This window comes from Miniopterus schreibersii (assembly GCF_964146895.1).
Source record: "Miniopterus schreibersii genome assembly, chromosome: 3".
In the NCBI taxonomy this organism is placed as follows: Eukaryota; Metazoa; Chordata; class Mammalia; order Chiroptera; family Miniopteridae; genus Miniopterus; species Miniopterus schreibersii.
The window spans coordinates 104,210,152-104,226,748 of record NC_138103.1 but is presented as its reverse complement, the minus strand read 5'-3'; the positions used below and the strand labels follow the sequence as shown (position 1 = coordinate 104,226,748).

The following is a 16,597-nucleotide window of genomic DNA, read 5'->3' as shown; positions in this document are numbered from 1 at the left end:
AGAGGCGCTCTCTGCAGCACCGGCGGCTGCTGGAGGTCAGAGGCGTGGGAGCGCTGCCCGACACGCACGGCAGGTGTCTCCGTTTCTGAGGGAGCGTGTGCCGTAGGTGATAACCCCTCTCTCTCCCTCTCTCAGCATAACTTTAACTCGAAAGACCAGATGTACTCGGATGGCAACTTCACCGACGTGAGTGTCGTGGAGATAGAAGCAAACGACAAGAAGGCCTTTCCAGAGGACCTGAAGGCCCTGGACCTGTTCCGGAAGGAGAAGACCAGCACCGAGGGCCACAGCAGCGGCATTGGGGGCTCCTCCTGCATGTCCTCCAGGCAGAGCCTGTCCAGCGGCGACGAGAGCGAGTCCGCGCAGAGCGCAGCCAGCGCGGTGCAGTACTCCACCGTGGTGCACAGCGGCTACCGGCACCAGGCGCCCTCCATGCAGGTCTTCTCGCGCTCGGAGTCCACGCAGCCTCTGCTGGACTCCGAGGAGCGGCCCGAGGAGCTCCAGCTGGTGGACAGCGTGGACGGCGTTCTGCCCAGGCAGCCGTATTTCAAGCAGAACTGCGGTCAGCAGGAACCCGGCTCAGACAGTGCGCAGTCGGAGAGGCCGTGGCCGGTCCCCGCCGGCGAGGAAGACGGCGCCAGACTCACGCAGCAGCTTTCGGGCCCCGTCACCCAGGCCTGTGGGTCGGGGCAGATGCAGGTGTTTCAGGAGGTCCCTGCAGTAGATGCTTTCGGTCCAGGGACTGAGGGGCTGGAAACGGTTGGGACGGAGGCTGCGCTCGATGAAGGGCTGCCGAAAAGTTACCTGCCACAGACAGTGAGGCGGGGCGGCTACATGCCCCAGTGAGGCCAGCTCCGCACTCGGCGGCGCCTGCCATCTCCTAACAGGGTCTCCTCCGCGGCCAGATGGATGCAGTTTCCCCCGAGTGACCCTCTGCCCTTGGGAACTGGGAGTCCTGTCCTCCCACGTGGCCGTTTCCATTCCAGAGACCGGATTCCGTTCAAACACTACACAGACCACTTACCCACGAATGGCCGCGATGGCCGGTTCCGGGTGTTTGCACTGAAGACGAGCTGTTGCTTCCCACACACTTGTAAGGACACTTGTCTGGTCGTCTAGGGGACAGTATTGAGTAATGAGCAGAGGTAAACTTTGCACAGCGGCGCTGGGTTTAACTCGGAAGTCATCAGAAAGGTGGCGGAGGGGGAGGTGGTGTGAGGGGTCAGGGACAAGGTCCAGACCCACTACCTCGGCTGGCAGAGTTTTAACCGCAGCCCCGGCGGCCAGACCAGACGAGCCGGACGTCTGTTCTCTGACCCAAAAAAAAGAGCCCGTGTGTAATCATAGCAACATACAGAACATCCGCTCTCTTCCACTGGCGATGCTTCTGCCGGTTTCCAGGGGAAGGAATCCCAGAGTTTAAAAAATACTGATTTTTGAATATCCTGTCGTCAGTAATCTAACTGGATTTTCAGAACAGTGCCGCCCCGTCAGCAGCCTCTCTGAAGGTGTCTCACGGATTCAGAGGCCCCTGGAGCGAGGGCCACGCTGGCTTACGCATTCGGACTTCCTCCCCCTGCACGGGCTTGAATGCGAGCGTGTAGTGTGTGGACTGCTGGCCCTTCCTGTCATCCAGTGTCCTCAGCTTCAGGTGGACTTCCCGTTCCTGCTCTGAGCTCATGGTTAAGTGACCAGGATGAAATTCTCCTGTTTCTCTAGTAGCTGTTTCTCACAAACATGGTCTGTGCTCAGAAAACAAACTCCCGCCCCCACCTGCGCCTGTCGATCTAGTGAACATCCCGGTCTCCTCTGTGCACCCGCCGCCCCTCGGGGTGGAGCTCAGTTCCCCGCTGATGCAGGAATGTCAGCCCCTCCCCGTCCCCCTGGGGGTCAGGGCAGCAGGCCCCAGGGTCAGCGCTGACCCTCCGTCACCCTTACACCCTCTCCTGCCACCACATTCGATGACTCGGGCTAAAGGCGGGGGCCGAGTGGCCTCTCAGGGACTGTCAGGAACCTTACTGCCCTCCTGTGAATGTGCAGAAAACAGGTTTTCTTCTTCTGTCCTTTGAGTTGCAGAGGCCAGGCCAACCTGAAACGGCGTCGGGGAGTTGAAGGGGCTGCTAAGGAGAGGGGTGCGTTCACGGTGGAGGCGCATCCCCGCTTGGGGCTGTGCTCACAGTTGGCCGCGCCCCGTATTCCCACCGCCTCAGCGCTGTCACGTGCCGGAGACAGCGGGGCCCCGTCCTGCCGCAGCCGGCGAGAGCCATAGGGCGACAGGAGTGAGCGAGGAGAACTGGGCACGAGGGTCACAGGGACCCAGAGGCCCCGACTCACACGACCGCCGTTTATTTAAGTTGGCGCCCGAGGCTGAGCCGGAGCAGGACTGGGTCTGTCCAGTGAAATGTCTTTCAAGAAATTTGTGTCTGTTACATTTCTCATTTCCTCGAGAGACTAGTCATGTTGCTGCGGTCACTGTAGTGTAACTTCCCTGTGACCGAGGTGTTAGGGGATGTAACCTGCTGGCGTGGACTCCGCGCGTGACTCGGCGCGTGAGAGGGAGGTGAGGAGCCGCGGGAGATGGGACGTCACCGGGCCGCGTCTCTGCTGAAACTCGCAGAGCGCGGTGCGGCCGGCGGACCCGCCCGGTCCGCGACACCAGACAGTGGACGTACGGCTTCTGCGCAGAAACCCTTCAGAAGATCCGCGTCTGATCACCAGCATGAAACGCACACCTTTGCCGGGAAGGGAGACAAGCGGGACTAGTTTACGTGCAGAGTGAATTCGTCGAGGCGCGTCCTGAGGACCTGTTTTGATGCATGTGAACTGTATTCTGGTTACGTGACAGTCTACGTACAGGGTGTCCCCAAAAACGTACACACTCCTAAAAGCTGACGGCTTAATTGATGGCTCTTTTCGGCCTTCGCCCATTAGAAGTAATAATTCACAGTGCGTGTACATTTTTTGGGACACCCCGTGTAAGTTAGTGGGTTGGTTAGTATCCGGAAACTGAGTGACGTCGCGCTCGCACGTCCGAAAGCCTCTGGACGGCCGAGCCGCTGCTCCTGCGCAGCCGCCCTGAGAGCTGACGGACTGGCATCGGCTCCGCCACAGGTCGTCGCTGCCATCCGACCGTCAGCACCGGCGCCAGGTCCTGCTCATCCCGCAGAGGCGGAGTCTGCGTAACTGTTGGAAAGCTAGCTTCAAACCCATTGAAATCTGAAAAGTTAAGTCATTTTTTTTTAAACGCGGGTCTGTCCCTCGAGAGCACGCTCGGCGTGAGGAGAGGCCCCGGCAGAACCGCCCGCACTGCCCTCCTGCCCGCTCTGCCCCGTCACTTAGTTTCCAGCGGATCCCAGGGTGGGAGGTTCACACACAAGGTCATCGGTGACCCCGCTCGTGAGGTTAAAGGTCAGCGAAGTTGAAACACTCGGTTTATTCGTGAAAGGCCCCTTGAGAGTGACGCGTCTGACAGCTTTATAGAGAAACCAGACAGGCTCCGGGAGACGTCTCGGCCTGAGGACGGCCTGCGGACCCGCGTGGCGCTCCCTGAAGCGCTCCCGTTAGCTGCACCAGGCGGAGCTTCGCCTTTCAGGGATAAAGTCAAACGCCTTAATTTTAAGAAGTATTGCTGAAAATGCTAACCGTCCCGGAGCCTTGGGTGGGCGCGGCTTTGCTGGTGGAGGGTCCTGCCCGGATAGTGAGGAACATGGCGCCCGGGGCGGGGGCGGCGAAGGAAACGGTCAAACAAGGCAGGTCTCAGCCCCCTTCTGTTTGGTTTTGACGGGTTTCCGAGCCAGGCTCCCGTCTCAGTGTTGAAATGGCTAAAATGCAAAACAAGCAGCTCCCTACCTGAAAGGTTACGTGTTAGAAATTTTGGGGATGGCTTCCTGTGTGGGTCGTGTCAGATCCCGCTGCCTGGGTAAGGTTGCTTTTAAATGTTTTTTGCACTTTTCTGTGAATCAAGAATACAGAGCCACGGCAGCCAGGTGCCCAGGGTTGGCCCGAGACAGGGTGTCCTCCCAGGTTCCCAAGGAGGTGCTGACCCCCAGGCACCGCCGGGCGCCCCTGGTCCACAGCAGCTCCCTTCAGACTGTGAACAGTTCGGGTGGAGGGCAGGACGCTCCTCGGCCAAATGTGCCTTTGGGATTCATGTTTTTCATTTGCTGCTGGTGTGTGCACTAGCATGTGGTCCCGGGTACACGGCGTTACCGCGAGAGGCAGCTCTGGGTGAGCTCTTGGCCGCTCGTTCCTAAATTCTGGGAGTTTTGTAGCCAGGGTGGTTTATCGGCATTACCCAGTTTCTTAGAGTTGAGAGGTGGTGATGAAGGTGGTTGAAGGCCAGTGGTGACAGGGTGTTCCCAGTCTTCTGTCCCTTACACAGCTTTGCTGAGTGATAACCCCGTTTCCAACACTGTCACAAATAAAACGGTGTCTTGAAAGGTCGTGTCTGAGTTCTTCAGTCTTGATGTCCGTGTGTGTGGACAGTGCGCACAGGTGGGCAGCGGGCCAGTGCTGCAGTCCAGGGATGGTAGGGCGTGTCCCCTGCGTCCTGGCTCCGTCCCTTCCAGGTCACTAGCTGCCTCAGCCCCACCTGGCCTGACGTCATCTGCAAGGCTTGTCCGGAGAGTTGTGTGTTTTCACCTTTGTAGCTCACTGCATGTTCTAACTGTAACCACAGCTATTGTTTTTATGTTGACATAACTCTAAACGTTACCGTAAATGTACTCCTGTATATCGTGTATAATCCTTTAAGTAGGTTTAGAGAATAAATCCTTATTCAGGTATTTTTGTGTGGTCACTGCTTCAATGTCACGACGTCTTGGTTGAGGTGACAGTGTCACTTGGTGCTGGGTCTTCATGTGAAGGATCCTGTGGCTTTTAAATGCTCGTCTAGCATATGGAGCGGGATTTGGAGGACTGACGCCCTGTCTTGGCCTTCGTGACGTGTAGAAGGGACTCGGATGGCAGGTTCGCTCACCTGCCTTCCAGACTTAACCACGAGGGCTCCTGGGCCCCGTCCTGCCTCCCAGGGGGTTCCTCCTGAGTAGGTGCAGCCCCACCTTGTGGCCGGTCGGGGCCCCGTGGAGCCTGGCCTGGGTCACAGGAGGCCTTTGGCACGGCCCCTCCCTGCTGCCCCGAGGTTGCCCCTTGTAGGGAACTAACCTGCTCAGCGGTTCTGCCTGGAGGAAACTCCGCTGACAGATTTGCCGGTCTTCACGTTGCAATTTTATCCAGACCACGCAGAGTCCAAAATGAACCCACGATCCAGACAAGTCTTCCTCCCGCACAGTGTTCGGTAAACACTAAAGGCTGTAGGAGCAACACCGGGCGTGGGGCTGTGCGTCCCGCCGTTTAAAACCCTCTGTCTGGCTGTGGCTCCCAGGCTCAGCCTCACTCCCTGTGGTCCCTCTTGTCTTGCCCGGACCTGGATCGCAGATCCTGACTCCAAATGACTACAGAGCCCCGCAGAGCAGTCTGTTTTCCCAGCCCAGAGACAGAAACAATTTTAACATTTGGTTTAAGCTTTTCTCTTTCTAAAATAATACAAAAACATTCGTTCCACACTTTCAAAATACAAACATAAAACTCAGTACAACAGACTGCTCTTGCATAACATTTAGGTTCATGCTTTGGCTCGTTAGTAAACAGAGTGGGAGAAAGGAAACAGGAAAGAGGCAGTGGGAGGAATCCCAGAGTCAAGGTAAACAGGACCCGGCGCTGCTCACTCAGCTCAGCCCTCGGGTGACCCAGAAAAACCTTAGGCTCTTTGTCTCCGCTGAGGGGGAAAGCTACCTGTAAACTCAAAGTTAAGCGTTTTTTTTTTTTAGATTCTAGTCACTTTCTTCAACTGCTAAAGGTTTTAAAGAGAAAGCACAGCTTATTTTTAGAAACCTGAATATTCAAACCCTGATTTTTTTGCATTCACTCCTCCTGACCATGGCTATCCCATTTTGCATGTCAGAAAACCATCGCTAGGGTTGTCTTAAGCTTGAACGCCAGTGAGAAGTGCCCCCACTCACATGGCCTTTATTTTTGCAGCTAGTGAAGTTGGAATCTTACTGGGGTAACATGGCGAGTGAGGTATATAGTGGGAGTCCTCCCACAAAAGTGGGCGGAAGCCTAGCTCAGACGGAGTGTTTTGCTCCACCTGCCTTCCCAGCCCGGGCTCGGGACAGTCCTTCCTGACAAACCACAGGAGCTGTCTGACACCCGGAACACTTGCTCCGACACCTTTTACCTCAGGCCGGGTCCCCTTTGCTGGAACCACCTTAGTGACAGGCCCGAGGTGCAGCTGGGCAGTGCACGTCTGGGTCCCGCCGGAGAGGACTTTTTCCCGCGGAGTTGGCCGTAGCCAGGAACAAACTGCTGAGCTTTCAAAGGAATTAATCTAAAGTTCCCTGGAATTGGTTCTGTCAGCTCCCAGGAAGGGGATCATGCTTCTAAATGAGTAGCCTAGGAGAACAGTAAAACCTCTAGAGAACAGACTGATTCGGGCAAGGGGGTGTCCATTAAAACCAAAAACCTGTTATGTAATACAGTAGGTTTTCCAAGTGCGTATGTTAAAAAATTGACAAATTAATCAATCTGTTTTTACTTATGTAGACAGGTTTGTGTAATTATTTATGAAAAGTTTAATTTCACAGAAAAGTTTTCTATATGTATTACAGTGATTTTAAATTTATGCTGAATGTATCTAGTAAATGCCCGCATTCACCAGTCACCGTGACTCAACAAACGTGCATGGCGGGGGTAGGGCTTAGGGCAGGTGCGACCATTGACCCTCGACCATTAAAACTGGAGAAAATCACGAGACAACATGTGACTGCACATGATGAGGTATAATCACATGTTAATCATTCCCAGAACACTGTTTACGAGCAGTGACTTTATGTAGACTATAGTTGTAGACACATCAGTGAAATTACTAGTGTTTTTTCCAACATACGGCCTATTCTCTAAAATTCGTTAAAAATAACGGAATTAACAAAAAAATAACCTGTTAATTTAATTATAAGCAAATCTTGGTTAAAAGCATTTTTAAATTAACAGGGGTGTTAATTTTCACATGACATACGTGGACCAGAAACTTTGTTAAATCCAAAGTCTGTTAAATCGAGGTCCACAAAATCAAGGGTTTGCTGTATTTAAGTGAAAAGATGCTCAAAGGCACTGAGATTCTGAAAACAGAACAGTTCCGCACCAGCACTGACAGAATGAAACGGCAGCCACTCGGCTGTAGGTCACAGTCAGTGTGGATTTTCCGTTTTTAATCCACAGTTACTAGCACCTGGTTACTGGCGGCATCAGAGCCCAGGCCAGGAGCTCTGGGGAAATCCGAGGTCCACGTTTAGAGTTGTGGCTGGACGTGGGCTGTCCCCTGCGTGCCCAGAACATTTCCCATCACCTACTGGGGCTGTGTGCTGGTGCTGGAATATAAAGGTGAACAAATACATACCATCTATGAGATGTTTACTTTGGGCCATTAAGTCCTTAGAAATTCTTACGAGGTAAATGTCAGAACCATTGAGAGACGCACAGGCTCAGAGAACCACCTGGGCCACGTGGTTGACTTGTTGGAATGAGTTCCTACTCTAACCTGACTCCAAAGCTTGTGTGCACCTGTCCCCACCTGCACTTAACAAAGGCCTGGATTGGCCTGCCCGGGCCCGGGCTGCACAGTGATGCACTTCTGGTCCCCAGACCGGGCCTTTTCGTTCCTCCAGCCTTGTTTCTGCCCCCCAGCTTCCCTGCCCCTCTCCTTGCCCAAGCCCTCCTGAGGCCTGCCCTCCCCCACACCCCCTGAAAGGGAGGGAAATGCCTCCCTCTCTGCGGAGCTGAATGCATTTTAACACAACTCCTACAGTCTCTTTAGCCAAAGAAAAGATCTTCTAATGGTGGAATCTGGCCCACAAAGCCGGTGACAGAGGACCTAGGGACAGAGCACCTCTCCTGAGGATCCAGATCCCGCTCCTCCCGTTCCGGGTGGGTCTGCTGCCCAGCGCACGCGCCCATCCCGGCCTGTCCCGGGTGGGCCTGCTGCCCAGCGCACGCGCCCATCCCGGCCTGTCCCGGGTGGGCCTGCTGCCCAGCGCACGCGCCCATCCCGGCCTGTCCCGGGTGGGCCTGCTGCCCAGCGCACGCGCCCATCCCGGCCTGTCCCGGGTGGGCCTGCTGCCCAGCGCACGCGCCCATCCCGGCCTGTCCCGGGTGGGCCTGCTGCCCAGCGCACGCGCCCATCCCGGCCTGTCCCGGGTGGGCCTGCTGCCCAGCGCACGCGCCCGTCCCAGCCTGTCTGCCTCCGAGCTGCCCGGCACCCGTTCCGGCCGCTCCCCCGGCCGTCCACTAGGGGCAGCCGAGGCGCATGAGGCCCAGCTGCGGCCCAGCTGCCACCACACCAACCACACCGACCGCACTGGTTTTCCGGCTCCGTGGACCTTCCTGCCCTGTGTGTCTCCAGCCTCACACTGCCTCCTCTCCAGATACACACACACTTCGTCTCTGGAACACACTGCGTTGCCTCTAACCTCGAGCCTGTGCGCACAATTTCCTCTCCTAAAACATTCCCCAGGCCAAAATCCCTTGTTCAGCTGGAAAATCCCTACCTAGTCACCAAGAATTTAGAGCGAGCCTGGGTGAGACCTTCCGTTCTCCGGCTCCCCCACCCCCACCCCCACCCCAGAGTGAAGGGTCTCCTGCGTCCTGAGACCAGCTGTTCTGTTTGTCTTTGCCAAGGAGCTGACCCCTGGAGGCAGGTTCCTGGCTTATTCACCACTGAGCCCCTGGCACCTGGCAGAACACCTGGAATATACAGGTGTGTGTAAAGCTTACAGGAAGAGCTGGGTGGAGAATAGGACAGTTTTAACTTGTTTATAAATCCTTTTATTTTTAGCATGTGTCTTGGGGTTTTTTACCCAGAGTTGCATGGTGCCCTCGGGGTCAGAAATCTGCCCTCTCCTCCAGCATGAGCGTGATCCCTGATGCCCATAACCCCCCCCGAGGGCCAAAGCTTCTTTAAACCAACAGAGACTCACTGAGTCAAAAAGCAGTAAGTCAAAATTAAAGCCTGGGCAGTTCTTACAGATCATCTTCAGTCCCCTCATCCAGCAGACAAGGAAACTGTGGGTACAGACCAGTGAACCCCAGGAGGAGACGCTCGAATGGGGGGATGGTTGCAATAGAAAAGGAAGGCAGCCCTGCCGGCCGGAGTTGTTGTCTGGAAAGGGGGGGGATAAAATAAACTTAGCCTTAGCCTCAGCCTCAGCCTAGCCTTCGAGAGAACAGGTCAGAAGAGGCAGGTATGTGCCGAATGCACACCAGGCTCTGAGAGCCAGGCTTGGACACAAGGCAGCCCCAGATGTAAAGCGACTCCCCATTTCTCAACAAGAAGATCCTACGGGAAAACTGGACAACCTGAATGGATCAACTGCTGAGACACTGACTAGACCCCAGATGTCTGCCTGTAGCACATGTTTTCACTCAGACTATGCAGAGCCAGAGAATACAGGGCATTGGTTTTTCTCGCTCATACCTTCCACCATCACTCCAGCCGCGTCTTCTCGCGCCCGTGGACAGCGAGGTCTTCCCTCGGCGTCACCAGGTCCCCTTTGTGGATCATCAGTTTCGCAGAGACCAGTCCTGTCACTTCCGTCTAGTTGTTTGAGATGAAGCTGTCATTGGGAACAGTATTTCAGCTCCTAAGTATCTGCTGTATAATATTAGCAGTTTCCCGATTGTCTAGAGGAGCTTACGTGTCATCTTCATAACATACCTCTTACCATTGACCTTTAAGAAACTTTTACACCGTGAAATCTGACGTATTTAACATTGCGATCATACCGGAGGAGTAACGACTAAATCTCGGTTTTGTGACTTTGGCTCCTTTTGTTAACAATTCTTCTGGTGATCTCCATGTACCTCCCAAACTAGCAGGAGTGGGGACGTTTGGGTGACTGGGTCCTTCCCAAACAGAACTCTTGTTTTCAAAGTGATTAGGAGAAAACATGAGAAACTTTGTGAGGAGCTAACTATTAGGAACTTTTCAGGGGCATTGATTTCAGGCAAAAAGCAGTGTTTATCAGGCATGCCTTCCTGGAAGAAGATCATTATCTGTGGGATTTGGCAGAAGTGATGGGCGTGGTCTGGAGAAAGAAGAGGGACCAGCCGGGTGTGCTTGGTTCACTGTTCTCAAATTAATGTGGCCCTCCGTTTTCTGGATCAGATTAAACTATAGGGTTGTGTTTTTTTAAAACATGAGGTTTAAATTTCAGAATAGGGCTGAAGAATTTGTGTTGACCTCCATGAGCAACACCCAGATATCGCCTGCCCTGCTCGCAGCAGCCCTTGTCCAGATGTGCGCTTTCTTCAAAAGATCAAGGACCCTCCAGTCGTCACATCCCCATTACTCCCAGCACGTCCCCAGTCAGAGGTCTGCGGTCTACAGTCAAGGGTGGGCGTCAGCCTGTACTTTCCTGCTCCCAGTGATCCTGTTGTAATTAACGCAGTTATTAATAACAGGAGAGGAGCAAGGGCAAGGCCAAATGCAGGCATTCATTTGTGCAGCTTTGCCAGGAAGCTGCAGTTTAACACTCCCGGGGAAGCCGGGGTCTATGCCCCAAAAATCGCTGGGGAGGGGACTGAACAGGGCTGGGGGCAGGGTGGAATAGACGGGTGCCCGGTAGGGAAGGTACTGCCTGTCGGTCACACCTGGGAACAGGCCATTGGCCAGAGTAGGCCTGGCCACTGCAAGCTCCTGAAGATCTGGGATATTTAACCCCCTACACCAGGGGTGGGGAATGACCGGCCCACAGGCCTTATACGGGCCCAAAAAATCATTGGGTCTGGCCCTGCCAAGGCAACCGAAGGTGGGACTTGAAATTCAATAAATCTAGGAGCTTTTCTCATAGCTAATTTTTAAGTTGATAATTTTGCATGGCCCAGGAATGATGTTACAAATATCCAAGTGGCCCTTGGGAGAAAAAAGGTTCCCCACCCCTGCCCTAAAGTAAGGGGTTCTCACTCTCGGGCTCCTGGCTCTCGGCTCCTGGCTCTCGGTCGCTCTCACGCTCATCCTCTCTTCCATTCGCCCGCGTGGCCCTTAACCATGCGGACCCCACACACAATGGACTGAAGAAATGAAACTAGCCTGATGCTGTACCAGACCCAGTTCCCCAGGGAACAGGAACTTTGGACACTTTACTTCTAGGTCTGCTGAATCCCCAGCTGTACCTCTTCCAGGACTGGATGAAGGGAAACGGGACTTTGGAAACCCAGGGATGTAATTCCATGAAAATAAAGCTTTCTACCAATCTCCTCCTCTCATGAGGGCCTCTGGAAATGCTTATTCCAGCAGCACCCCAAGAACCCCACTCCCACTAGCCACGGAGAAAGTCCATCCACCAATTTCTCTGAAAACACGGGGACAGAAGCAGGTAGGCCCAGGTGGCGTCTAATCACAGATCTCTGACCTCGTACAGGAAGGTTCAGTAGAGACATCCAATCGCAGCCTTTTTACTGAATTTGAGGCACCATGAAAGGTTTCTCTCTCCTGCAACAGATTCATGAAAAGCCATCAGCCCCGTTTCCAAGCAGGAGGCTTTGTGCAGGTGTCGATTCCCTCCTGGCCCCATGATGAAAGGAGTCAGGACTGATGCTGCCAGGGGGCCGCCCGAGGCCTCCCATCCCATGTGGGAAATAGAAGCCAAGTGGCCAGGACAGACAGGAGCTCGGCGACAGGGCCAGCAAGGCCCGCAGAGCCCACAGGCGGAGGGGGCACCCAGCATGTGCCAGGCCCTGGGGCAAGCAGGTGGCTCCCGGCCTTGCCCGCTTGGTGATGGCGGCCCCCGGGGGCCCGGCCTCAGTCCTCACGGAGAAGGGCTGCAGGCTCTCCCGCTGGGCGAGTGGGTGACTCCGAGGGGACTATTTTTAGACTGTTTTAGCAGTTGAGGGAGGGGTGAAGCGGAGAGAGGGAAGCCGGGTGGGAAGCTGGTGAGGAGAGTCTCTCTGACACTGGTGCAGACTGAAGGAGGTCAGACCAGGAGAAAAGGGGACATTCAGAGGCCATGAGGTCATTGGGGAGCCTCGCCTGGGGATGGAGCACATCTGTTAAAGTGTAAACTGTTCCTGGAAACCGACGCGTGAGGCCTCCCGGAATCGTCAGCTCTGGGGCATTATCTGTCATCGGGAAAGCAGCATCCAGCAAGCCTGCGATTTCCCTGAAACTCACTTCTTTCCTGGAGGACACGCAGGCTGGCGGATTAAGCTGGTCTCGGGAGGGGCTGCCTTAGGTGCTGACTCAGAAAACACTCCATGAGTGCCTAAGTCTTTACAGTTTATCTGGAAAGTCAACCAACGCTGTCTCCACCCTCCAGGCTGCTTCCTAGGAAGAAAGGCTCGGATGAGAGAAGCTCCAGGGTGTGTGGGTATCAGATCGGGGTTTGGACCCCCCACCCCGGTTGTCCACTGATGGGGTTGCTCTCAAGGGAAGTTGAACCCGGCACCGTCTGAACATCGTGTGACCTGGGATTATAACCCACCGGGAAGTCCACGTGGACTCGGCCCCACACACCGTGCCCCCTCCAGGAGCTTGCTTTGGGTTCTGTGAGCCAGGCAGCCAAGGGAGCCCCCAGGTTCACGTCTCAGGGCCGCCTGCTGGAGCCGGGCCACCAAGACGATGACCACACAGGAGGGGGCCTGGCCCTGCAGAGCCCCGTGGCCTGGTGCTTTTGAGTCAGGGGTGACCACAAGCAAGTCCATGGCCTCGGCCAGGGCAGGGCCTCGAGGCAGCTTCATCGGCAGCAGGATGAGATCCTGACTTCTGTCCAGCTCCTGTCTACTGGACTCGGGTCCCAGATAAGGCTTGTCCACGGGCCAGAGACATAGAAATAGACAAACGCCGTCATCTCGGGAGTTAGCAGATGGGCAGCAAGGCTGTGGTTGGGGCCGAGGGCTGAGCTTGGCCCGTGATCAGAGGGAGATGAATCTGGGTACTTAAGAGGCCACTGTGGTGTCTTTGCCCCATCCCCAGATGCTCCGCTCTGAAGCGCTGGTTTCTATACCTCTGGAAAGCTCCTGCAATGGCCTTCTCTCCTGGAGAAGCTGCGCAGGGACGCGGCTCTGCCCTGAGACCGCGGGCTGGTCGGCGGGAGCGGCAGCGGGAGCCAGGAGAGCTGAGGACCCGGGAGCACCCGGGAAGTGACCGGAGCACGTTCAGAAGCTGAAGCGAGGACAAGTATGACAGGCGGTGAGGGTGACAAGAGCAGGGCCACCTCTACCTCGAGATCGAAGCCCGGCCCCCAGAGGGGGAGACACCGTCTGGGAACACATCCTCTGAGGGGGGGACCGTGGCATCTGCTGAGAGCAGCAAGGGGACGCTCGCAGGGAATGGGAGCCAGGAGGAGTTTGGAAGAGCTGCCAGGAGGATGAGAGAGGAAGCCGGTAGGAGTGGGGTGCGAGGCCCAGCAGGGTCCTGGCAGGAGAGGTCCCCTGTCTGATTCCTGGTCACCTGGGGGGAGAGGTCCCCTGTCTGATTCCTGGTCACCTGGAGCCAGGAGACTCCCAACCTCTAACAACATCAATATTTACATCCTGAAGTCTCCTCTCTAACAGCTGAGCAGGTGAAACTTGAAAACGGAAGTACAACATTACATAAAAGTGGTATAATGGCTTTATTATCTGAAAGGTCAAATACAGATGCTTTTATCAGAGAGCATTTTAAAGGCTATTCATTCCCATTCTGATGACGGTGTTCCTGACCCTACCCAGGAACACGGGACCTCACGCCAGGCAGACATGCTGGGCCTCCGAGGGGCTTCTGCGGCTTCCTCTCCACGGTCACGCGGGGCGGCCCGCACGTCCACTCTGCTGGGCACATGTTGATTCCATCTCAGAGTCCAGGCCTCGGACCCCTCCCTGGGTCTCACCCCACTCAGTGAGGGCAGCTGGAAAGGGGACTGAATCCCTTCGGTAGCCCAGACGGGCAGACCTCACACAGGGGAGGCTGGGGCCCCGCCCCCCTCCGCCCCAGAGTTCTCACTGCTCTTCGGCTGCCGCCTGGGAAACCAGAAGTATCCCCCGGTTTAACGAGACAGGCTTCCCCACCATTCTTGGAAATGTTTCTGTTGTTATAGTAAGAGAAAGGCCACTGGAAGGGCATCCCGCAGCTGTGCACATGGTCCCGAGCCCGGACAGGGGCTTTTATGCTTTTAGTGACCTGCTGTGTCCTCTCAGCGTCCCTGATAGGAGCAGAGGATGTGCGAATGGCCATCTCAGCCAACGGGTGACCCAGGACGCTGGGAACGGGGACAGCCTGTGCCTCCATCCAGAACAGGAAGGTCACCAGCGGCTTCTGCATCCTCAGCTCTGCTCTAAGCAGCGGGGTGGGCTGCGGAGCGAGTTTCTCAGGCACCTGGGAAAACTGCCCCGTTGCTGGAGGCAATGCTGACCCCCCACCCCGCCATCCGCTCTGTCTAGAACAAAACAGCCCAACTTCCCAGCCCCTGGAGGCAGCAGGTAAATATGCAAAAGATCAGCGGAGGCTGGACAGAGGGAAAGGAAGGAAAAGAAAATAAATAATGAAAAAAAGGGACAGAAGCTGCTGGGAAAAGCAGCAGAAGCCAGGAGGCAGGAAGGGAGGTGAGAGGAGGGAAGGCAGGCGCCAGGAAGGCCAGGAGGCGGAGGGTCTGAGGAGAGGTTCCCAGAGGGACAGCCCGGGAAGCCGAGGTGACCGCTTCGTCCCTGGACCATTCACAGGAGCCCCTGGGACCCCTCCTCTCTGCCCAGCCATCAAATTATTGGATTTTAGCTCCGAGAGCCTCACCCAGGGGGAGACGGACAATGCTGGGAGGACGCTCCGGGCACGACCTCCCTACCCCCCGACAGAATGTGAGGAGGTCCCAGAGGAGGTGGGCAGGGGTCACAAGAAAGAGGGAACAGTGTGGGCACAAGGCTCCACCTCCAAGTGCACAATCCAAATTTGGGGTGCAAAGGGCCCCTCGTCTGGAACCCTGGGGGCAGGGGGCTCACAGACGTGGCCAAGCAACACAGGGTGGGGGGGAGGGGGAGGGCCCACCACAACCAGGAGTGAGTGGACCCCTCTGCTTGGTCCCTACCCACTCCCAGGACATAGGCAAGTCCGAGTGCCCTGCCCAGGCCTCCCCCTTCCCTGATGGCCAGCCTGCACTGCCCTGCGGAGGAGGGGAAGGGAGAGGAGACTTCTCGGGGTGCTGCAGACACTGCTGTGAAGGAGAGAGCTCTGGGACAGCAGCCCGGCTGGCCTGCGCCCACAGTCAGGGTGCAGCAACTGGCTGGGGACGGTGGCCGGGGACTCTGCAGGGTGGGTGGGGCCGCAGGCTCATCCTGACACCAGCCTCAGGCAGACACCAAACGGGACAGGACCCTGCCTCTCCACGGTCATGCTCCATGCTCAGAACAGGTCCCGGAGTGGACAGGCCTGAGTTACAACCCCAAACACTCAGAAATCACCGCTGGGGCTGCGGTGACTTCCACATATCAGGGGCTTGGGCCAGAAATTATTTTTAGTGACAGGAAAGCGAAGAGGCATGTTTGCACAGCTGAGCCAGTGGCCAGGAGGTCCTGCCAAACGGGACTGAGCTCTCAACCTCTCCTGGGAGAAAATGCCACCAGCCTTTCAGCCGCACACGCCGGGCTCACCATGCCTCACGGCCACAGGTTAGGGTGTCATCTGCCATCGCGGCGGGGTCCAGCCCAGTGCCAGCCATGAGTCCCCGGTCAGGGCAGCTGCATCCTGCGGTCAGCACCGAGGCTCAGGCCCCCTGACTGGCACCAGCTCTGTGCTCCGCTGGGCAAAGGCAGGGAGGGAGCCCTGCTGTGGGGGCAGCAGAGTTGCTAAAGGTCAGCTGCTGCTGAGCAGAGGCCCTGAAGGATGTGTCTGGCCAGCATGTCCGGGCTGAGTCAGCAGGGGGCTCAAGCGCAAAGCTCTGAAATGTCTGGTGTCTTCCTACCCCAAGCTTGGGGTCAACACAGAGGGGCAGGGAGGCCTCGGGGAACGATGTCCTACGCTGGACAATGGCCCCGAGAGGGGGCAGACCTGCTGGCCCATCCGGCACCCTCCCCAGGGCCCAGCAGAGGTCCGCCCTTGTCCTTGATTTCCCAGCAGCCAGCGTGCCACGGAGCAGGGGGGAGTCCTGTGTGGGGTGCTGCTGCGGACCCTCCAGTCTAATGGGGTGCCCAGGAGCCTCGGGCCACCACCAGGGAGGCGCTCCGCACCCCGCCCCTGGGTTCGAAGGCAAACACCGGCGAGACGTCAGGGCTCATCGGAGGGGAGCCGGACCCAAGGGAGGCCGAGGGGCAGGAGGGAGACGCTTCCCTCCGGGCTGCCCAAGTGCCACCGAGAACATGTCCTGTGGTCCCGGGGACAGCGTGTCTGGACCCCTGAGGAGTGGCCCCGGCAGGCCGCGACCCCGACGCATTCCCAGGGAAGGACAGACACGCCGCCTCGGGTCACTGTCCCTCCCAGCCAGTCTGTCCCAGGCCTCGGGAGAGCTTGTTATCGGAACGAAGGAAATAAATGGCTTTTACGGTGCAAAACGCTGGGGCTTCAGCACCCAGGCGGGCGGGA

General features: G+C 56.6%; 1 protein-coding gene across 3 annotated transcripts in view; it reads left to right on the top strand.

Annotated features, from left to right (window-relative positions):
• The window catches only part of IL6ST (interleukin 6 cytokine family signal transducer), a 42,933-nt gene extending 38,456 nt beyond the window's left edge, over positions 1 to 4,477 (top strand). For all 3 annotated transcript variants that reach the window (XM_081131807.1, XM_081131805.1, XM_081131806.1), the window contains one exon: positions 136 to 4,477. In XM_081131807.1, the coding sequence (XP_080987933.1) occupies positions 136 to 846 (711 nt within the window). In that variant the 3' untranslated portion in view covers positions 847 to 4,477. The remainder of the gene's footprint in view (positions 1 to 135) is intronic.
• Positions 4,478 to 16,597: the final 12,120 nt, after the last annotated feature.